Raw genomic sequence first — 23,788 nt, 5'->3', positions numbered from 1 at the left:
TAATTTGCCACCTATACAAGATAGTCTTTATTACTTCTACCTTTCATACTTATTTCTGAGCTTAAAAGCACATGATATTGCGCGGCAAGCTTAGTGCAATATAACCTAATATTTCGTTTCAAAATGGGTGACGGCATTTATGCCTTGTGTTCACTCAAATACCAGGTAGCCTCTGAGTTCGTCTCACATATATATATAATAAAAAAGATAACCGACTGAATATATGGCGGTTTATTCTCCTGTTACAATTTGCAAGGAAATTTTGGTTAGGTAATGCTTTAATTGCATGATAACAGATTTAATAATGTTAGTAAAAAAATTTTTTGCAGATTTTGTTGCAGAAGTACTGTTTCCCAGTTCTTTGCGATGATCTTGACAACATTAATGTCGTTGCTATTGAGCGTCACTAAAATACTTACTTTAGCGAAATTATTGCAAACGATCTTCACCGCCTTATCATTGTTACAATATGACGCAGTAGACTATCCAGACCAAGCTGTTATTCAAGGTAACCTATGCAATTATTAATAATTATTACCGGCCTCATTAATTTAGCATGTTCAGCCGCTATTATTATACATATAATATTACTTTTTTCAAGCGACATTAAAAAAGGAAGAGCTTACCAACTCGACTGTTTATTATATGGTTAGGTTAGGTTCCCTCAAAACTTTTTTCTGGGTGAACTGATTAGACGATTCTTTTTAACACTTTCAATAGCTTGCTGTGTTTCTATATAACAGGATCTTTGAATTTGATTTTTCATAGATTCATAGCTTCGGTTTGAGTTGAAACTTCGCAAACTTATCAAAAACCGATGACATATGTTATTCTTAAATGAAATTTTTAATTATCCTTAAAATGAAAGTTAAAATAACATAGTTCTTGTGCCAGGTACTAAGGCGTGTAAGCATCTGCTGTCTTCCTTGGATATGATAGCCGTTTCTCAGGATCCGTCTCGGGAATCGTACCCTAATTCCCCGCTAACGTTCCAATAGTTACAGAGCCTATCATCGTATAGTAGAACTTGATTAGGTACTTAAAGTCCACACACAAGGTCTCACGCAATGGTGATGCACTGGATGAAACATGTAGTTTTGTGAGGAAATAAATCATGGAACGACCGGGGTGTTAGCCTGTTTTCAAATATAGTGCACCACTAAAAGGCCGATACTTTCTAAGTAATTATCACTGTGAAAGTTAAAAAGAAATAACATAACTAAATAAAAAATAGTTTATATAACCTAAAAAAACACCCTTTTCTTAGCTAGCTGAATTGAAAAATAGAAGACTAAGTATAGGAACCCAAACGCCTGCCGCGTCCGCAGCCGCGTCTGACCGCGCGTTGCGACCAATCTGGAGCTCTCGCTGTCGGCTCCCGGCAAGACTCAAAGAGCAGCGACCGAAGGGCTTTCATTTTAGCAAGCCGCGCGCGCGCCTCTTCGGGCGCCGACATGCCGACAGTTCACCCGCAACCACCGAAACATACACACGTCACGAGAATACGTCCGCGCTTCAGTCGATAACACAAAAGAAGTTAATTTTCTATACACTCTTGACAATGACATGTCATTTTATTCATATAAGACGACTACCATGATGACGGGATAAAATCAAATCTGGAAATGAAATGTAACTTTGCCCAAACGGGTAGGTATTTGAGCACTGTTCTGATCATCTGTCGCGAAGTAGCGATGTGGTTTATCTTAAAGTAGGTATTACCTACACGATATAGTAGTTTAGTTGTCAATATGTGTGGCAGGATTCACATTATTATGTCAAAGGGCCCTGGTAATTCAACACAAAACAAACAAATGCTCCATGCCAGAAATAAGAGGCAGCGGCTTCAATGATGTACTAAAAAAAACACTGCTTTCAACAGATGGTCAAGCGTTTGATTTCGTGGTAATTGGAGCAGGTTCAGCCGGATGTGTTGTGGCCAATAGACTTACTGAAATCTCTGATTGGAATGTACTCCTCATAGAGGCGGGCGATAATCCCCCACTTACATCGAAAGTGAGTTTTTAGTTAATACTAATTAAGCAAGAACTATCCCAGTTTGCGAGGTTGAAGTAGTAGTGAGTACATTGCTCGTAGAACAAATGGCGACTGGGGACGAAATGTGGTCGAGTGGCGATACAAGAAGACACGGCGTGGGTAGGTCTTCCACAAGGTGGACTGACGATCTGTTAAAGGTGGCGGGAATTCGCTGGATGCCCACACCGCTGGACCGGTCGTTCTGGAGGGCTTTGAGGAGACCTATGTCCAGCAGTGGATGTCTGTCTGTATACATTACCTTAGATTACGTTGTTATTAGCTTAGAATATGCGTGTGTGGTGATATTTCATGTACGTAAATTATAGTTTATCTATATTTATGTTGGGTTTAATTACGAAAAAATGTGCGCTCGTTTTATATATATATTTATAGAATGAATAGCAATATCAAAGTATGTATTGTGTGTAATTAATTACAGATTCCTGGACTCTTCTCATTTGTAGATTATTCAGAAGCAGACTGGAACTATTATACAGTCAATGACTTTTATTCGAGCCAAGCACATAAAACTAAAAACATTCATTATACCCGTGGCAAAATGTTGGGCGGTTCCTCTGGTGCCAATTACATGTTCTACGTCAGGGGAAATAAGGCGGATTACGATAGCTGGGCCGAACAAGGAAACCCTGGTTGGAATTGGGACGCAGTCTTAAAATATTTCAAGAAGAGCGAGAAACTAAACGACGTGTCTACTTTGCGTAGCAAATCGGCTGAGCTGCATGGACTGGACGGATATCTCAGTGTTACGAAACCAAGTTGGAATAAATATTCTAAAAAATACTTTCCAGCGTTCAAAGAAGCCGCCTATAACGTTTGGAAGACACTAATGGGCCTGAACAGATTGGCTACTCTCATTTGCAATACACCGTTGATGACAGTATTCGTCAAAGTACGGCCACTGCTTTTTTAGGACCTATCAAAGATCGTAAAAACTTATTTGTCTTAAAAAACGCATTAGCCACGAAAATTATTTTCGATTATAATAGAAAAGCCGTTGGTGTTGAATTGATACTTAAGAAATTCAAAATGATTCGTGTATTAGCAAAAAAAGAAGTAATATTATCTGCAGGTGCAATTAACAGTCCACAGTTGTTGATGCTCTCTGGAATCGGGCCAAGTCTTCATTTAATAGAAAAGAATATTAAAGTGCTAGTTGATTCACCAAATGTAGGACAAAATTTAATGGATCATCCAATAACTGTCCTAAGCATTGCCGGTGGTAACGACATCAATACTGTTATAGACAACCTATTCATTCTTTCCAATTTAGATAAATTCCCTACGCCTGTCTTTATCGGACACGGCGCTCTTAATAAATCACAAAGTATTCCAGATTATCAAGCATGTGTCTTTCCTCTCCCTATGTATTCACCCTTATCGTTGTTGGTTTGTTCATTCACATACGGATTAGTCGACGAAATTTGTAATACATTCAGTAATGTTGTCAAAAAGAGCGAAACGGTTTTCGTTATGTTGTCTCTTTTACATCCAAAATCGAGAGGTGAAGTTAAACTACCCACGAAAATCCCATATGATAAACCTCGTATATATACGGGATATTATAGCAATGGTGAGGATTTAGACAAACATGCTCGTAGTGTGGAGGATTTCCTTAAAATACTTAATACTACATTGTTTCGAAGCGTTAATGCGCATGTAGTTGATATGCACGTACCGCAATGCAAATTTTTATCATTGGGCAGCCACGAATATTGGAAATGTCATATTTTGAATACAGCTTCGACAGAATGGCATCCTTCGGGCACTTGCGCGATGGGCCCAACGGGTGTGGTTGACGAGAGGCTACGAGTAAGAGGCGTTTCTGGTCTAAGAGTAGTAGATGCCAGCGTTATCCCTATCATACCGAGTGCTAACATCAATGCTCCAACTATAATGATCGCTGAAAACGCTTGTGACATGATCAAAACTGATCATGGTATAAACGTATCACTTTTTCCCAAAATCTAATTTTATTATTACCATTTGAATAAAATTTTTTGTACATGTTATTTAAAGTAGAATCTAAACATTTCAATTATTTCATAACATTATTTCCTGTACTACGCAAATTATGTGCGGCAGCACTTACTAGTAACAGTGTAATGTTTTTGTAAACATTAAATTGAATCAAAGCTCAAAAGCCTGTCGGTTATAATATGGAAATAAAATGATCCTGCATTAATTGGTATTGGTTTAAAATTCTACCGTATTAGTTATAAAATGTTATAGCGATTAATGGTCGCTTAATTACTTCTGTATATAGCTCTTGCAGTCTTTGAATTTATTGGGACGTGGACGATTATTCGGTATGATGTAAGTCTACAACGACGCCATTTCTTGCAGTGGGTAATTTAGGAAGTGCCTAAGCGATTAATCGGATAATGGGTAATAGCATTCTTGGAGCATTGTACCAGAGTACAGCATGCGCCAACGGGCATTTACTGGTGGGAGGGTGATTAGTAGTAGCCTGTTTGTTCCACTATCTAACTAATTTCTGTGCGTTCCAATTTTAAGTGAAGGACAGGCCTTATACTAAATGGAAAGTGGAATTGATCTACGGATTTCGGTATCCAGTTAACACCAGGTAAGCTTTGAGCTCATTTATCAATCCAAGGACAGACCCTTGCCCATTGGTCGGTAATGTGGACTTCTTTCCTCTAGTTCGAGTCATCTTTCTTTTAAATGTTTCTCGACCATCAAAAATTTCCAATTCAGCCACTTCAGAGAAAACCTGCTTCGACTATATCAAGCAATATTCCGGCTTTTTAATCCAAATTTATCTAGTTCATTAAAACCTAACACTGCACGACAGATTCAGACCTTTACTCAATGACATATTAACATCGTCATCACCATCAGCCCACAGTTACCCACTGCTGGACATAGGCCTCTCCCAACCCACACCACTGAGCCCGGTATTCACCTTTTGGCTACCTTTCAGAGGTCATCGCACTGTAACATACTCTTTATAAATTCAAAATGCTTACAAAGTCACGTTCAAGTTTTTGAAAGTTGAAATGAAGGTATCTTAGATATATTTATTAATTTCAACACATCCTTTTTTAATAAAACGTAATTCTACATTGTTGATTGACGCACTAGTTGAGAGCCGTTGATCTAGCAACACAATTTTCAGTAGACGCTCCTTAAAACTTCTGATGAAAACTGAGAAAAGATTACAATAACACATGCGAGTGTGAAGAAGCTTTTAAATCAACAAAATTACTCAGGTTTGTTCTTCAAAATTAATTTAATCGTAATCTGTTAAACGTTTTACGTCATATATATTTTGTTAGTTGTCAGGATCTCCAATAAAACCGTAATCTGCTTTAATGATATCAGCTCCTTTATCAGCAATCATGATGGTAGGAGCATTTGTATTCCCACCGACTATCTTCGGCATCGAACTGGCATCAATGACTCTCAGTTTCTTCACACCATGTACTCTCAGTTTGTAGTCAATTACCCCTACTCCTTCAGGACCCATAGCGCAAGTAGCGACAGGATGCCAGAGAGTTGTAGCCGTGTTCAAAGCATAGCACTTCCAATATTCGAATGTGTTAAATTCATAATCTTCGCAATTTGTTACATCCAAGTCAAGAAGCAACGCATTCGTTTTTTTCATGTACTCTGTATCGAGTACAGTCAAGAAATCTTGTATGTATTTTGCATGATTTTCTAAATCTTCATCTTGAGAGTAATAGCCTGTGTAAATTAAGGGTGGTTCTTCTGGATTATTACTTTTAAGAATGACTTTGCCAGTAGATTTCGGATACAAAAGGATTACAAGAACTAAAATAACAGCTTTGCTTTGTGTTGCCTTCGCCATAGACACACAAATGCTGTCAGCCAAACCGAACACAAAATTACAAATCCAAACAGGGATTATGGTACCAACGGGAAACACGAAAAATTTTACTTGGTAGTCTGGTATAGTTTGCGTTTTATTGATGGCGGCAAAACCCATGAGACACGGTGCGGGCATTTCATCTAAATTAGCAAAAATTTCCAGATTTTGGACAACAGTGACCTTACTTTTATTTTCAGTGATGATAAACGGAACAGTGGCATGGTCTTGTAAGTTTTTTCCGACATTAGGTGATTCACTAATAACTGGAATGGCCATTTCAGTTAGATGCTCTTTTGGGCCGATTCCTGACAACATCAACAGTTTCGGACTGTTTATTGCACCAGCGGATATTATTATTTCTCTTCTGGATCCAACGAAATATGTTTCACCATCTCGAACTATTTCAACAGCCACCGCTTCTTTTGCATCATTGAATAAAATTCTTTTGACAAAAGAGTTTCTTGAAAGAAACAAATTTTTACGATTTTTTATGGGTCTCAAGAAAGCGTAGCCTGTGCTCTGGCGAACATTATCAGCAACAGTGAATGTCGGTAGTGCGTAACCCATCTGCTCCGGTCCGTTCTGGTCCAATATAACTTTACGTTCATTTTGTTTGAATGCTGTAAAATAGTCATCTACTCTATCCCCCCAGTCTGGTTTCGTAACACCGAGGTAACCTTCTGTCCCGTGGAAAGATCCAGAGGGGCTCTTCAATATTGTGTCATCTTCATGTCGTTCACTTTTAATAAAATATGGAAGTACTGATTTGTAGCCCCACCCTTTGTTGCCCATTCCTTCCCAACAATCATAATCGTGTCTGTTCCCTCGGATGTAATACATGTAGTTTGACCCGCTACAGCCGCCAACCATTTTGCCTCTCGTCAAATGAATATTTTTTTCTGCGTGCGCTTGACTTGAATAATCGTCATTAACGGTTCTGTAGTTCCAATCTTCGTATGAGTAATCAACGAACGGAAACAATCCAGGTATCTGTTGAATAAAACGAACTCGGAATTATAATAAACTAAAACCTTCGTCATACAAAATGTCATGTGAATTATCAGAAATCTCTGATTATAAATAAACTATTATGGAGTATGAAGATTCATTATGACGTACAGATAATGGCGTATTAAAAAGGAAAAAGGCGATAAACGCTGACCTGCCCCGGAGCGACAACAGAACAGCTTTAATTTTTTTTCACAAACTTTAAAATGTGCAGACTCACAAACGGTAAATGAGAAATAGCGCGAATTAATAAATTTTGTGAGTATGATTGTTATTACACGATGTTATTCCTATGTATGTCGTGGGCGTTTTTAATTTATTGGTGAACACGTTTTTGTGGTACGTATTTTTTTTAAAATTCGTACAAGCTTGATGGAATCCGAAACTATCACTAGAAAATAATACATCGTTCGTTTTATCCTGTAGGCCACGATGACATCCAAATCGAAATGTCCCTATCTTACCCCCTACGATATAAAGAAAGAAACAGCGTAAATAGATAGAAATAAAAGCTTATATTATTTTGAAGCCTACCGTGGATTCGATTGAAGGATCCTCTCCAGCCTCTAGTAACAGCACTGTCCAGTTTGAGATCTCAGAGAGTCGGTTGGCCAGAACGCAGCCTGATGAACCAGCGCCGATAATAATTATGTCGTAAGATGTAAAGTCTGTCATGGAATAAAAAATTGTGAATGAAGTTAAATCATGCAGTGGCTAATGAGGATCTTTTTTTATTTATTGCCTAGATGGGTGGACGTGCTCACAGCCCACCTGGTGTTAACTGGGTACTGGAGCCCATAGACATCTACAACGTAAATGTGCCATCCACCTTGAGATATAAGTTCTAAGATCTCAGTATAATTACAACGGCTGCCCTACCCTTCAAACCAAAACGCATTACTACTTCACGGCAGAAATAGGCAGGGGGGTGGTACCTATCTATCTTGCGTCACTATTGCCGGTAGTGTTAATTAATTATTTTAAGGTTACGCAGCTGCATATTTCTGCCGCGAAATAATAATTTGCTCCGGTTTGAATATATATTTTCCCCTATCTATTCGTTAGTAGCCTAAGACGCTATTCCAGCCACGCTCGGGCAGGTAGGTGAGCTCATGGGCTGAACCTGAGAGAGTTTGCCAACACTGGTCCCAGCAAGAGCATTGCTTAGCTGGATACCAGATGGGAATCGCGACCCACCGGGAAGATCCGGCGAGAAACTCAGTGGGCTGTGTCTATGGGTTAGTTCGCTCGTTGAACTCGATCGACGTGTTCGACGAGGACGATGACCGGTGTTTGAATAGTAAGACAGCTGTTATAACAATACAATTCAGAGTTCGACACCGTGTCTCAAGTAAGCTGTAAGTTTTGTCGTCTATGGACTTTGATTCCAAAAATACGACCAAGTCGGTCGCGAGTTATCCATATAGTAAAAAGTCAGTAATTAAAAGTCTAGAAATATTTATATATTTTAGTAAAATAGAGGGTAGTTAGTACAATATCTAAATGACGACGAATAACAACTTAAACAATTTCTATTCTATTCTATCAACCCATGGACGTCCACTGCTCGACATAGGCGTCCCCCAAGCCTCGCCACAAAGACCGGTCCTGCGCTGCCTGCATCCAGCGGATCCCCGCGAACCTCAAAAGGTCGTCGGCCCACCTTGTGGGAGGCCTACCCACGCTACGTCTCCCAGTACGCGGTCGCCACTCAAGAACCTTCTGGCCCCAACGGCCATCTGTTCCGCAACTTAAACAATAACAACTTTCAATTATGTCCATGACACGTGGAAATCGAAGAAAATACCATTTACAAACTTACCGTTTTATCCTGAAAAGCTAAGTTACCAATTTTAAAAAAGATACGAAGGAGGTATTTTCCTTCGTTTTGTATATATTTTTGGTAAACCTTTGCTGTATAACCTCGGATATTTGAACTCTATAAAGCTATTTTGTTATTCAATTTCTGAAGTATTTCTGCCTATTTCTGCCGTGAAGCAGTAATGCGTTTCGGTTTGAAGGATGGGGCAGCCGTTGTAACTATACTTACCTTAGAACTTATATCTCAAGGTGGGTGGCGCATTTACGTCGTAGATGTCTATGGGCCAGTAACGACTTAACACTGTGGGCTGTGAGCTCGTTCACCGATTTAAGCAATAAAAAAAAATGCTGTTATTAATGCACCATTGTTAATAGTTCCCTTGCTCGTTCTTGATATATACATACATACCTATGTACCTATAGTTGAATATTGGAATAGCCACTTACTTTGCAAAACGGTTTGCTCCGGATATCCTCCTATTTTCAGGTTTAGTGTTGCCAGTATAGCGAAAACGGCTTGTAACAGCTCCGATATTGGTGTAATCGACATAACCTCAAGCTTTGCAATCAAATCGCCGAAAAATCCCATATTTATGTCTGTAAATTAACTACGAATTATTACTAATACGTTTTTCGCATTGTATTACAATAAGTATTGTTTTTGTAACTAATAAATTAACAATAATTTGGAAGTGATAATTTCTTCGCACTGTTAATAAGCAAAATGGTAATGGTGTAACAGGCAGATAACGCTACGCACCTCAAGATCGACAAGTTTTCTAAAATTTGAATAAGTAACAATTTTCGGAATTATTATAACTGTAATAGTTAATTTGATTTTGATTTGTCTCATCAATGACACCACCGCACGTAACGTGGATTCCAATTAAATATTGACTGAAATGGATTACAAATGTTATATATTCCGTAAATTAAGAACTAGCTTTTTACCTGCAGATTCGCTCGCGTGTACTGCTTTATATATACCTTGGTTGAATAGCCGCGCTCAAAAGTAGGATGAATTAACCCGTATAATTTCTCAAAGTATATCGATGTATGTAAAGTATAGAAATGTGGTCCAGATTTGGACATCATGAGTTTGAAAACATGGCAAATAGACAGAGAACATTATATTGGTACCTGACTACTCAAAGAGATTCAACCTAGTGGAGGGGTAGAAGATTATAAAAACGGATCCGAGACTAATCTGGGATAATTTCTTAGGCGGAGATAGGCAGAGCAGTCGTTCATTCGAATGTAGGGGAAGATTTAACAAGTTAACTAGTAACCAGATATTGCGGTAAGCCTTTTGACAGCAAGAACTCTTAGCAAAGTGATAGTTCTAGTTCTAGTAGTATCGACCCCCTCTCCTGCTCGCTCTGAAGTTGAACTTCTCGTGCTACCATTCTGCATGGAACTTACAGCTAGTGAGCAATTTAATAAATTGCCACACCAACATGCACGTGGAACACAGGGCACTGCCTGCATACTACTGCATACTATATTGTAACTATACCTGAGACCTTAGAACTTATATCTCAAGGTGGATGGCGCATTAACGTTGTAGATGTCTATGGGCTCCGGTAGCTACTTAACACCAGGTGGGCTGTGAGCTCGTCCACCCATCGAAGCAATAAAAAAATACTGTTTTGATGCAATTATAATTATTTGGGTCCTTTCGTAGTTATTAAATTTTAAGTCAAATTATTTTTACGTTTCGACGCTTGAAAGGCAAGCAAGTTAGTTAAGCTAAGCGAAATTGAGTAAGCTTTATAGAACCGAAATTTGGTCTTCAAAGGAATGGAGAAGAAAAAAACCGGTTCGCACGTGAATGAAGTGAAACTTCTTTTTCGATGTATAGTATTGTGGTTTTCTTCACTTTTCATCCTTAAATCAGATTGCTCTTGTGATAGGGAATGCTGTGTTTATGAGATCCGACATCTTCAACATTTATATTATATATATTTTAAATGATAGATAGAAAAATAAATATCTATATTTTTTTAGATACTTCATTATAACATTGGACTCTACTCGTATCTAGCGCTCGCGCAGGCCTGTAACAGGTATACTACGAGCATGCGTTTGAGTGCTACGCATTTACTCTTGTCTGTTACTTGTTACTCTGTCTCTTTCTATTTCATGGTAGCGTTAAAGTTTAACGCAACCTGGTTGGAAGTGACCTTAGAAGTTTAACTTCAATAATTACACAGTTGTAGATTTAGATACATACTTTTTTAATTAAATGGATCTAATCGTTTAAAATGACTTAAGTAAAGAAATCTGAGAATTATTTTTATTAGCATAGATGTACGTATCTTAGTTACAACCCTGTAAGTTATTACCCTGAAGCTCCGATCGAAACTGAAGCTAAGCCGCAAAATTCTCATTTAAATTAGACGCTTTCAAACAAACTAAAAACATTTCATATAAATACTTTATTAAAAATACAAAATGAATGTCCTTTTTTGTACGTCCCACAACATTAATAATATGGAAATTTTAATAATACTTATTCATATTATACATTCAGTTTTATCGGCAGATATTGCGATATATACTCATATATTATAATTATCACAATCATTTTTCCGCAACGATAACAACATTATTTAAATCGACTTTACGCTTTAATTTTCTCGTCCTTCTAATGTTCATTTTGTACTTTCTGACGTTCGGCACCTTTTAGTGTTTACGTGGTCGTGTGAACAGTAAAGGCGAGAATAATTCGTAAAAGCAGTTTTTGTTATGTTTACGACTCGCAAAAACGGGACAGTCAAAATTATAGCATCGGAGAATTATAACACAGAAAACAGAGAACTTATAAATTTGAAAAAAAAAAAAAATTTTACTTAATTTATGTATCCATTTCGTTTCATTAATATTAAGTAAATATATAAAACCATATAAATTAAAATTACTTTGTGTGGATACAATATAACTTGGGATTTTAAATAAAAATAATATAACAAATTAAAATAAGTAAATCGACTCATCCGCAGAATATAGTCCTATCTGTAGGATTGATAGTTTTCAGTAGAGGTTAAAGAAGTTGTTGACTTGTGTAACTTTTAAACGATGCGACTTGTTGTTTAGATTTTTTGGTATGTCGTTACTACGTCTCAGCTTTGTTAAATACTGTGTAGTTTATAACTGTTATTCTTTTATTTCTGGAGATAGTGAGTTCTATATTAACATAAGACGTTTTATGGCAAAACAGCGAGGGTCCTTAGTGAACGTTACACGTTGTTTTATGGACACATGTAAATTAAATGACGTTCTATATTAACATGAGTCGGTTTTCTTTGGAATTACTAACTACTAATGAGTCCTACGTAAATAACAACCTTGAAATATTTAAACATAACGTTCCTCATATCATCACTGCCCTCCTATATAACTAAATAAAAAAGATAGTAATTATTTAAAATCGTTTATTAAGTGAAAAAATCTCAAAAGTGGTATAAAGAATCAATATAAACAGCAACCATAACACTAAAAATTACAAAAAAACTTACAGGTTCATGTATCAATTAGAACATTGCAGGACGCAGACGCGGACGAAGATAATAAAACTATTTTTTTTTATAATAACAACATTAAAATCAGCAGTATCAAAGTTTTTTTTTATTGCTTAGATGGGTGGACGAACTCACAGCCCACCTGGTGTTAATTGATGACTGGAGCCCATAGACATCTACAACGTAAATGCGCCACCCACCTTGAGATATATCTCAACGGCTGCCCCACCCTTCAAACCGAAACGCATTACTGTTTCACGACAGAAATAGGCGGGGTGGTGGTACCTACCCGTGCGGACTCACAAGAGGTCCTACCAGCAGTAAACTATCTACTCACTAATCATAGAACTAATCTACTAATCACTAATCTATAATAATCAGCCTTCATAATTAATCAATCAGTCTTACATAGTAACCTAGACTTATAACTGGTGCACATACTTAATAGCAATGAAATGGCATGTAGACAAACATAAAATATTATAATTAACATTGCTTCGCTAAATTAGTAGGAAGAATTCAGCTCTAAAAAGAGGAAGCAGACACTAGATAAAATTATTCCGATAGATTATCATTCGATTCTTCAGAAGCAGTAACAGTTATGTGATGTGGCAAAGAGTTAAAGTATGGAGTTCCTCTAAGGGAATAAGTTCTGAGCGGCACATATCCATTAAATCTTTATACTTTGCAGTAGGAATCATAATAGGTCCAGAATATGCAGCTTTTAGTTCAGCTTGTACCTAGTTCCTCGTATTACTACAAATTACTAAAATATCATAATCAGGTTGAGTTAGATCATATTTCAAAAACAAATTTGTTGGGATGTTATTCCAGATAATCTTCTTGCCCTTAATGTCTTTGATCCAAACCTTATTATTAACAAGACTTTTAAAGTCGAATACGTCATTCTGGGTTACGTTTCGAACAACATAGGGTTCTCCTTCATTCTTGGCCCATCTTACTAATAAACGCCATTAATGAGGGGTATATATAGTTTTGGTTTGAGAAGCTCTCTTGATGACAGAGCGGATACTGTCCCCCTTATTTTGGGTATGCTCTTTCTGTAAAAACCGGTGTGTAATGTATATGTTGAACTTTTTTGCGGCATAAATGTATAATGAATATACAAAGCGATTACAATTTTGGCCAGCACAATTGTCTGACCAAAAGCGGAACTCCTTGGTCCCTTGTTCAACATTAGTCTGTATAAAATTTAAGAGGCAACTGCTTACCTCGTTTGCTCCACGTTTTTCCACAGATTCATCCCACAAATAGCAAATGGCCTTCTTTTTACCCATATCCAAAACCGTTAAGTTAAAAGAAGATAGCTTTCTGTTATAGTAAAATATATTTATATTGCTTAGAAGTCACTGTAAAACTTTTCAAAATCAAACAGCAGTAACCATGTTTCCGTTTGACTCCTCAGCTTCTTTTTTATCTAGGCTTTTTAAATGCCCTGCCTTCTTATTTGTCTGGTGTTATTGAAAAGCTTCTTTCTCTTGGTCAGTTGGATTTTTATTCAATCGAAAAACGTGACATTCCTCGCACTAATACTTTTTGGGAGTATGAAAACCTAGATTGAAGTTTGAGTTGACAATGTCACGATATTGGCGTTCTTTTATGGCTTTAGTGTTGTATTTTTCAGGGTCATGATACATGATTAGGGCAGAATACGGTGTTGCAGATCGAATGGATATTAGTAGGAGATTGCATGAGTGCTGGTACTGACAGTTCCAAATTGAACGGAGTACATCTGTGGTGATCTAATAAATCTTCAAGCTGTATATGTGGTAAATTTTCGTAACTTAAAGGCACTTTCAAAGAAAATATACTAGGTTGGTTGCTGTAAGCATCCAAGGCAGATACATCAGGCACGAGATTAGGTACTGAGCTGTCGCAGGTAATTTCCTTGGTCCCACTATCTTCATCTAGCATTTTTTCAATACATCAGCTAGTTCCTGACTGATTTCTACTGGTCCAGGAGGCAAAGGTGACGTTTGTATGTCTTACAGGTATCATCATCATTTATAACAGAAAATTTAAAAAAACTCATATTTTTATGACAGTTTATAAAATACTATTTATATTTATGTGTTTTGCAAAACAATTTAATTATACAGAAATAATTAAACAAAATTTAAATAAAAAATCGTTATATTTAACAACTTTTTTACACGATTAACGTCCTAACTGATTTCATTATCCCAGCAACAACGTCTCATCTTACTAACGAACCAACAAATCGCGTCACAGAGTTCGTAAAAAAATGTCCCATATTCACATAGAACGCTTAGAGGTTCAATAGTGTTCGTAAAATATCGTCCTAATATTTCATAACGCTTTTATTTTTAACAGTTAATTATTATAGAAATATTGATTACTCCTGTGAATATGCATTACGCCAATTGTGTTTTTGCATTAAAAATGCGTTTCGTTACCTATTCATCAAAAAACGTCTTATAAAAACATCGGTCGACTACAAGCACTTATTGAAACAAAAAAGCAATATAGATAATATTTTTTAATTTAGAACTTAATAGCGTGTGAATTATGAAATAATACAACTGAAAAGTTGGCAACTTAATATTATTTACATTTTTCTCCACATGAACAGCGGCTACATTAGAAAATTATGAACTAAGGTCAGGGTCTTCTGTATCAGCCTTAAGCATATTCAACATTTTCCGTGATCGTGACATGTCTAAAAATATCTTTTATCGAGCCAAATACGTGTTACATTATTAATTTAAAGTCAAACAGTAAAAACCTAAGCGCTTGACACAAAGACGCCTTCTCTCCAACAAGTCCAACGAACAGCGGCCGGACTGACGAACGAACAGTGCGGCCGCTCCGTGCGGGCCGGCGCTTGATCACTCCGTACGTTTTTATGCGGAGCTAACGACAGATAGAACGTTATTCAATTATATATTTCCGAAACTAAATGAGATACAAAAATTCCAAAAACACACGTCCGTAGAGTTCGTATCCCTTATTTCGCCTAGCTATATAACTCGTTTTTGCTCTATGATCACATCGGACTTTGTTCTGCGGATGAGTCGAAATGCAAATATGAAAAACCGACTATATAAGTAAGTTGTATATTCTTAAAATCACATTTTTTTTCGTTTGGTAAGCATAATATTGGAAGATTTTTATGTAAGTACACAATATCCAAGAGACAGAAAGTCATCACAGAGCTATTATGACATCTGGACTAAGCGAGTCAGATAAATCTCGTGACTCTAATTAGGTTTATAACTCATTTTACGGATTTTTATCGCTTTGGTAAATTTGTCTTTCACGGCGAAATGATTCGTGGTGCTCAAAAGTTTACCGCCTAGAATTTAAAAAAAATTTTGACGATATCGAGTGTCTGGGTCGAGTGGGTGGTAGCTATGCGTTGGTGCAGAGCACTGGCCTAAGAACAAACAGCGAATAACTTTGTAGTCGAGTTTCTTCAGCCTCTGTGTCTAAACGAGATTCACGTATAATCAGGCTTGGCGCTGACAACAAAACTCCAAAAAGCATGTAATTATTTCGTACGTTTGGGCATCGTGAGCGGCTTACCCGATGCGCAAAAGGTCATTGTAATTATGGAATAATAGGTTGGGAAAAAAGTTTCTTCGCATTTTTTAGGATAAGATAATTCAGAACTTTTTTAATATAGTTTATTTACATTTAAAGTATGTAGGTACCATTTTGTTCGATAACTTTTTGCCATCTTGTAGGTATGACATGATCACATTGCTATAGAAATTTTGGAGCTTCTGATCAAAATACCGCGACAATTGCTTTTGGCAGTCCTCTCGTGACACTGCCTAAAAAATTCTGAAGAGACCGAAACAGGTGGAAATCTGAAGGTGCAAGGTCAGGACTATACGGCGGATGCATTAACACCTCCCAGCCAAGCTCTCTTAATTTTTGCTGAGTGACTAAAGATGTGTGAAGTCTACTAGCGTTATCATGATGAAAAACCACACCCTTTCTGTTGCTTAATTCCGGCCGCTTTCTCTCATCTTCTTGCTTTAATCTCATCAATTGTTCGCAGTAGAGTTCAGAATCGATGGTCCTGCCTGGTGGCAGCAGCTCATAATGAATGATGCCCTTCCAATCCCACCACACACACAGCATCACCTTGTTGCAAGTTAACCCGGGTTTCGCCACAGTCTGTGAAGCCTGACCGGCCTTTGACCGGTCCTTTGACTTGTTTTTGTCGTACGTGATCCACTTTTCATCACCAGTTATTAGCTTCTTCAAAAATGGTTCGGTTTCATGACGTCGTAATAAAGAATCACAAATGAGTACACCGTTCATTAGGTTCCTTTCAGTGAGCTCGTGAGGTACCCAAATATCGAGCTTTTTGTGTACCCAGTTTTTTTCAAATGCGCCAAAACTGTTTTGTGATCAATTCCCAGTTCTTCAACTACGTCGTAACTATTGACATGCCGATCTTGCTCCACTTTTTCAAATATGGCATCCATTTTACTTAATAGGGCGACCAGAGCGACGTACATCTTAGACATCAAAATTTCCGGATTGGAAGCGCTTAAACAAAATTTGTGCTACTCTCACAGACACTGCACTAGGTCCATAAACATTACAAATTTTTTCGTGGCTTGCGTTGCCTTTTTACCTTTTTTGTAGTAAAATTTTTAAATGTATCTAATTTCTTCATTATATTCACTCATCTTGATAGTACGAAAAATAAATAAAAATCACAAATATTCTTAATCTGAATTTGGAATTATCTTCTTTAAACTTTTAATGAATGAATGAATGATTTATTTTGTTTCAGACAACAAGTCCATATGTGTACATAGTATCTTTGGAACATCTTAAAATTAACAAAACCAATCAAATAAAAAATATACATTTATTAAAAATAATCATTTCAAATATTCTATTCAACTGATACTTACTTCGAACCAACCATTATTATTATCTTATACCTTTAAACGAGCAATTCTTGTATATTAATTAATATATATATAATCTGAATCCCGGAAACTGCTCCAACGATTTTCATAAAATTTAGTATACAGGGGATTTCGGGGGCGATAAATCGATCTAGCTACGATTTATTTTCAGAAAAAATTGTTTTATTCGTGTTTTCAATAATCAACTCTTCTCAACATCTATTGGCGAATAATAATTATTATTTTTCTTAATTGAGGGCAACTAACCGCTTTAAAGACACAACAAGATGGCGTTATCAAAAAAAAACTAATCAAAATTCAAAATACTTACATAGTCACTTTCAAGTTTTTGATAGTTGGAATGAATATATTTATTAATATATTTATTAACTTTCAATACATCATTTATATATAAAACGTAATTTTACGTTGTTGATTGACGCACTGGTTGAGAGCCGTTGATCTAGCAACAAACAATTTTCAGTAGACGCTCCTTAAAAATTCAGATGAAAACTGAGAAAAGATCACAATAACACATGCGAGTGTGAAGAAGCTTTTAAATCAACAAAATTACTCAGGTTTGTTCTTCAAAATTAATTTAATCGTATCTGTTAAACGTTTTACGTCATATTTATTTTGTTAGTTGTCAGGATCTCCAAGAAAACCGTGATCTGCTTTAATGATATCAGCTCCTTTATCAGCAATCATGATAGTAGGAGCATTTGTATTCCCACCGACTATCTTCGGCATCGAACTTGCATCAATGACTCTCAGTTTCTTCACACCGTGTACTCTCAGTTTGTAGTCAATTACCCCAACTCCTTCAGGACCCATAGCGCAAGTACCGACAGGATGCCAGAGAGTTGTAGCCGTGTTCAAAGCAAAGCACTTCCAATATTCGAATGTGTTAAATTCATAATCTTCGCAATTTGTTACATCCAAGTCAAGAGGCAACGCATTCGTTTTTTTCATGTACTCTGTATCGAGTACAGTCAAGAAATCTTGTATGTATTTTGCATGATTTTCTAAATCTTCATCTTGAGAGTAATAGCCTGTGTAAATTAAGGGTGGTTCTTCTGGATTATTACTTTTAAGAATGACTTTGCCAGTAGATTTCGGATACAAAAGGATTACAAGAACTAAAATAACAGCTTTGCTTTGTGTTGCCTTCGCCATAGACAAACAAATGCTGTCAGCCAAACCGAACACAAAATTACAAATCCAAACAGGGATTATGGTACCAACGGGAAACACGAAAAATTTTACTTGGTAGTCTGGTATAGTTTGCGTTTTATTGATGGCGGCGAAACCCATGAGACACGGTGCGGGCATTTCATCTAAATTAGCAAAAATTTCAAGATTTTGGACAACAGTGAGCTTACTTTTATTTTCAGTGATGATGAACGGAACAGTGGCATGGTCTTGTAAGTTTTTTCCGACATTAGGTGATTCACTAATAACTGAAATGGCAGATGCTCTTTTGGGCCGATTCCTGACAACATCAACAGTTTCGGACTGTTTATTGCACCAGCGGATATTATTATTTCTCTTCTGGATCCAACGAAATATATTTCACCATCTCGAACTATTTCAACAGCCACCGCTTCTTTTGCATCATTGAATAAAATTCTTTTGACAAAAGAGTTTCTTGAAAGAAACAAATTTTTACGATTTTTTATGGGTCTCAAGAAAGCGTAGCCTGTGCTCTGGCGAACATTATCAGCAACAGTAAATGTCGGTAGTGCGTAACCCATCTGCTCTGGTCCGTTCAGATCCAATATAACTTTACGTTCATTTTGTTGGAATGCAGTCAAATAGTCATCTACCCTATCTCCCCAGTCTGGTTTCGTAACACCGAGGTAGCCTTCTGTCCCGTGGAAAGATCCAGAGGGGCTCTTCAATATTGTGTCATCTTCAAGTCGTTCACTTTTAATAAAATATGGAAGTACTGATTTGTAGCCCCACCCTTTGTTGCCCATTCCTTCCCAACAATCATAATCGTGTCTGTTCCCTCGAATGTAATACATGTAGTTTGACCCGCTACAGCCGCCAACCATTTTGCCTCGGGTCAAATGAATATTTTTTTCTGCGTGCGCTTGACTTGAATAATCGTCATTGACGGTTCTGTAGTTCCAATCTTCGTATGAATAATCAACGAACGGAAACAATCCAGGTATCTGTTGAGTAAAACGAACTCGGAATTATAATAAACAAAACCTTCGTTATACAAAATGCTATGTCAATTAACAGAAATCTCTGATTATAAATAAACTATTATGAAGTATGAAGATTCATTATGACGTATTAAAAGGGAAAAAAGCGATAAACCCTGACCTGCCCGGGAGCGACAACAGAACAGCTTTAATTTTTTTTGACAAATTTTACAATGTGCTCTCATTTACAGCAGTAAATGAGAAATAGCGCGAATTAAGAAATGTTGTGAGTATGATTGTTATTACACGATGTTATTCCTATGCATGGTACGTATTTTCTTAAAAATCCGTACAAGCTTGATGGATTCCGGCACACCGGAAATTTCGTATCACTTGAAAATAATACATCGTTCGTTTTATCCTGTAAGCCACGATTATATCCAAATCGAAATGTTCCATCTTACCACTTACGATGTAAAGAAAGAGACAGCGTAAATAGATAGAAATAAAACTATTATATTATTTTGAAGCCTACCGTGGATTCGATTGAAGAATCCTCTCCAGCCTCCAGTAACAGCACTGTCCAGTTTGAGATCTCAGAGAGTCGGTTGGCCAGGACGCAGCCTGATGAACCACCACCGACAATAATTATGTCGTAAGATGTAAAGTCTGTCATGGAATAAAATTGTGAATGAAGTTAAATCATGCAGTGGCTAATGAGGATATTTTTTTTTATTTTTATTGTTTAGTTGGCTGGACGAACTCACAACCCACCTGGTGTTAACTAGGTACTGGAGCCCATAGACATCTACAACATAAATATGCCACCCACCTTGAGATATAAGTTCTAAGATTTCAGTATAGATACAACGGCTGCCCTACCCTTCAAACCGAAACGCATTTCTGCTTCACGGCAGAAATAAGCAGGGTGGTGGTACCTATCTATCTTGCGTCATTATTGCCGGTAGTGTTAATTAATTATTTTAAGGTTACGCAGCTGCATATTTCTGCCGCGAAATAATAATTTGCTCCGGTTTGAATATATTTTTTCCCCTATCTATTCGTCGGTAGCCTAAGACGCTATACCAGCCACGCCAGGGCAAAAAAAAAAAAAAAATGGTAGTTGAGCTCATGGGCTGAACCTGAGAGAATTTGTCAACACTGGCCCCAGCAAGAGCAGTGCTTCGCTGGATACCGGATGGGAATCGCGACCCACCGGGAAGATCCGGCGAGAAACTCATTTGGCTGTGTCTATGGGTTAGTTCGCTCGTTGAACTCGATCGACGTGTTCGACGAGGACGGTGACCGGTGTTTGAATAGTAAGACAGCTGTTATAACAATACAATTCAGAGTTCGACACCGTGTCTCAAGTAAGCTGTAAGTTTTGTCGTCTATACTTTCGATTCTAAAAGTACGACCAAGTGGGTCGCGAGCTATCCATATAGTAAAAAGTCAGTAATTAAAACTCTAGAAATATTATATTTTTATAGTAAAATAGAGGGTAGTTAGTACAATATCTAAATGATAACGAATAACAACTTAAACAATAACAACTTTCAATTATGTCCATGACACGTGGAAATCGAAGAAAATACCATTTACAAACTTACCGTTTTATCCTGAAAAGCTAAGTTACCAATTTTAAAAAAGATACGAAGGAGGTATTTACCCTCGTTTTGTACATATATCTGGTAAACTTTTGCTTTGTAACCTCGGAGATCTGAACTCTATAAAGCCTATAAAGCTATTTTGTTATGCAATTTCTGAAGTAGCATAGCCTTTCGTTGTTTCTCTGAGAATTTCACCATGAATTTTCTCAGCAATTCATTACATCCCCACGAAATCTGCTGTTATTAATACACCGTTGTTAATAGTCCCCTTGGTCGTTCGAAAGGTCGATCATTATATGTCATCATATTTACATTTTTTATTTCGTCTGGTTGGCTTTACTTTAGTATAGTATAGTCGAATATTGGAATAGCCACTTACTTTGCAAAACGGTTTGCTCCGGATATCCTCCTATTTTCATGTTTAGTGTTGCTAATATAGCGAAAACGGCTTGTAACAGCTCCGATATTGGTGTAATCGACATAACCTCAAGCTTTGCAATCAAATCGCCGAAAAATCCCATATTTATGTCTGTAAATTAACTACGAATTATTACTAATACGTTTTTCGCATTGTATTACAATAAGTATTGTTTTTGTAACTAATAAATTAACAATAATTTGAAAGTGATAATTTCTTCGCACTGTTAATAAGCAAAATGGTAATGGTGTAACAGGCAGATAACGCTACGCACCTTAAGATCGACAAGTTTTCTAAAATTTGAATAAGTAACAATTTTCGGAATTATTATAACTGTAATAGTTAATTTGATTTTGATTTGTCTCATCAATGACACCACCGCACGTAACGTGGCCATTCCGATAGAGGCACCCGTCACGTGCGGACGTGCTCATCGTCCACTCGATCGCCCGGTCTTTGTTCGCCCGGCTTTTGTTAGCCCGGCCATTGTTCGCGCGGCCTGTGTTCGTGATACATCTGCCGACCAAGTGTGTTTCCTGGAAGCTTTTATTTGTTTTGTTTTAGTTATTTTTGTGTTCGTGGAACATTTGCCGACAAAGTGTTTTCCTGCAAGTATTTATTTGTTTTGCTTCTTTTTGTAATTTCTGTTTTGTTGTGCTTTTTCTTTGTCCTGTAGTAATCGCGCCGCATTGCCACCTGTGTTCAATAGAACCGCTCAGGTCCGAGAAGTTGGGGCCTCGCCGCAAGGCGAGTGTTTTCAAGACCCGGGGCCGCCCCACCTGGGTACTCAGTGATCATGGACGCTGTATTCGTGGAATTCCTCCGACTTCGTCACCCACAGCTCGCCTCAGAGTTTCTGGCTTTCAAGGCCAATCACACTGCGAGCTCTCTCGAAGACTCCGCCGTGCTCGCTGCTCCTGCGTCGCCTGTACCTGCGTGCAAAGCGTCTACATCGAGCACCGCAGCCTCCGTCGTGCCTGCCGTTCCCGCGTCGCCTATACTGGCGAGTAAAACTACTGCGTCGTCCGCCGTGGCCACCGTTCCAGCAGCGCGATCATCCGCGGCCTCCGTCGCGCCCTCCAAAACTCCTGCTTGTAGGTCACCTGCGCCCGCCTCCTCGTCCTCCGACTCTGACTCGGAGATGGAGGTCGACCTCGCCCCCGCCTCATCGACGGATGGATTCACCCTGGTACAAAAGGGTAAGAAGCGTGCCGCGGAGTCTCGAGCTCTCGCGGCCGCTAAAATTAGCAAAGCCGCGAACGCGTCGCGCCCCCGCCCTCAGACTCCCGTTGCGCCTCCAGCCCGTGCCACTCCGTCGCCGCGACCGGTGGCGCATTCTAAAACTCAGACCCCTCCCCCGGTTATCCTTCAAGAGAAGGCAGCTTGGGACCGAGTTTCCCTGGCCCTTAAGGCCAAAAATATTAATTTTGCCAGCGCCCGTAATCTCGCCAACGGGATTCAAATAAAAGTAACGACACCCGACGACCATAGGGCCCTCTCAAGTTACCTCCGAAAGGAGCGTATAAGTTTCCACACTTATACGCTCCAGGAGGAGCGCGAACTCCGCGTTGTCATACGTGGAATCCCGAAGGAGCTAGATGCCGATCTCGTCAAGGCAGATCTGATAGAACAAGGCAGATCTGATAGAACAAGGCCTACCAGTAAATTCCGTGCACCGCATGCACACCGGCCGCGGTAGGGAGCCATACAATATGGTTTTAGTCGCCCTCCAGCCTACCCCCGAGGGTAAGCAAATTTTTAACATTCGGACCGTCTGTAGGCTCTCCGGTATTGCCGTCGAAGTCCCCCATAAAAAAGGCACTCCTAGTCAGTGCCATAACTGCCAACTGTACGGGCACTCTTCCCGTAACTGTCACGCGCGCCCCCGATGTGTTAAGTGTTTGGGCGATCACGCCACGGCCCTCTGCGCTCGCGAGCAAAAAACCGCGACGGAACCGCCTAGCTGTGTCCTGTGCCGAACACAAGGTCACCCCGCGAACTACCGTGGATGCCCCCGAGCTTCAAAAATAAATCGCCGCGTCGCCCGTCAAAACCGCCTCCGAGCTTCCGGCCCAGACATCAAAGCCACGGTACCCTCTGTGCCGAAGGCTAAGCCTGCTTTCGTGCCGGCGTCGGTGCCCAGCGTCTCGGCTTGGGCTAAACCGTTGCCGTACACGAACACGGCTACAACTCTCTCCCCCGCGACTCGTCCCACCCCCGCGATACGTCCCTCCCCCGCGACCTGCCCTCCGACCGCGTCCGAAAATCTCGCTCTAGCGATTGACTTTTTTCAGTCGATCAACTTTGAGCGTGTTAACGCTTTGGGTGACGCCATTCGCGCCGCCTCCACTGCACAACATTTCATCGCCGTTGTGCAAGAATACGCTGACGTATACGCGTCGTTAAATACGTACGTCCTCCCCTCACTCCGCC

General features: G+C 38.7%; 4 protein-coding genes across 4 annotated transcripts; 2 read left to right on the top strand and 2 right to left on the bottom strand.

The window, feature by feature from the left end:
* Positions 1–135: 135 nt before the first annotated feature.
* LOC114243430 (ecdysone oxidase-like) lies at positions 136–7,631 on the top strand. Its single transcript, XM_028174915.2, has 3 exons — positions 136–508; positions 1,883–2,016; positions 2,477–7,631. Exons 1-3 carry the CDS (start codon positions 367–369, stop codon positions 2,966–2,968), a joined length of 768 nt encoding a protein of 255 aa, XP_028030716.2. The 5' UTR covers positions 136–366; the 3' UTR covers positions 2,969–7,631.
* LOC149501734 (ecdysone oxidase-like) lies at positions 2,953–6,677 on the top strand. Its single transcript, XM_089732072.1, has one exon. The coding sequence runs from the start codon at positions 3,085–3,087 to the stop codon at positions 4,024–4,026; it is 942 nt and encodes a 313-aa protein (XP_089588198.1). The 5' UTR covers positions 2,953–3,084; the 3' UTR covers positions 4,027–6,677.
* Positions 5,077–9,326, bottom strand: LOC114243492 (ecdysone oxidase-like). The gene is made up of 3 exons (XM_089732076.1): positions 9,185–9,326; positions 7,451–7,584; positions 5,077–6,898 (listed from the first exon to the last, which is right to left on the bottom strand). Exons 1-3 carry the CDS (start codon positions 9,324–9,326, stop codon positions 5,351–5,353), a joined length of 1,824 nt encoding a protein of 607 aa, XP_089588202.1. The 3' UTR covers positions 5,077–5,350.
* Positions 9,327–17,741: 8,415 nt separating this feature from the next.
* On the bottom strand, positions 17,742–21,458 carry LOC114243495 (ecdysone oxidase-like). The gene is made up of 4 exons (XM_089731773.1): positions 21,317–21,458; positions 19,863–19,996; positions 18,580–19,351; positions 17,742–18,511 (listed from the first exon to the last, which is right to left on the bottom strand). Exons 1-4 carry the CDS (start codon positions 21,456–21,458, stop codon positions 17,814–17,816), a joined length of 1,746 nt encoding a protein of 581 aa, XP_089587899.1. The 3' UTR covers positions 17,742–17,813.
* Between the last annotated feature and the right edge of the window lie 2,330 nt (positions 21,459–23,788).

This window comes from Bombyx mandarina, chromosome 12 (genome assembly GCF_030267445.1).
Source record: "Bombyx mandarina strain Sakado chromosome 12, ASM3026744v2".
Lineage (NCBI taxonomy): Eukaryota > Metazoa > Arthropoda > Insecta > Lepidoptera > Bombycidae > Bombyx > Bombyx mandarina.
Note: the sequence above shows the minus strand (reverse complement) of the source record. Positions and strands in the feature narration are given on the sequence as shown.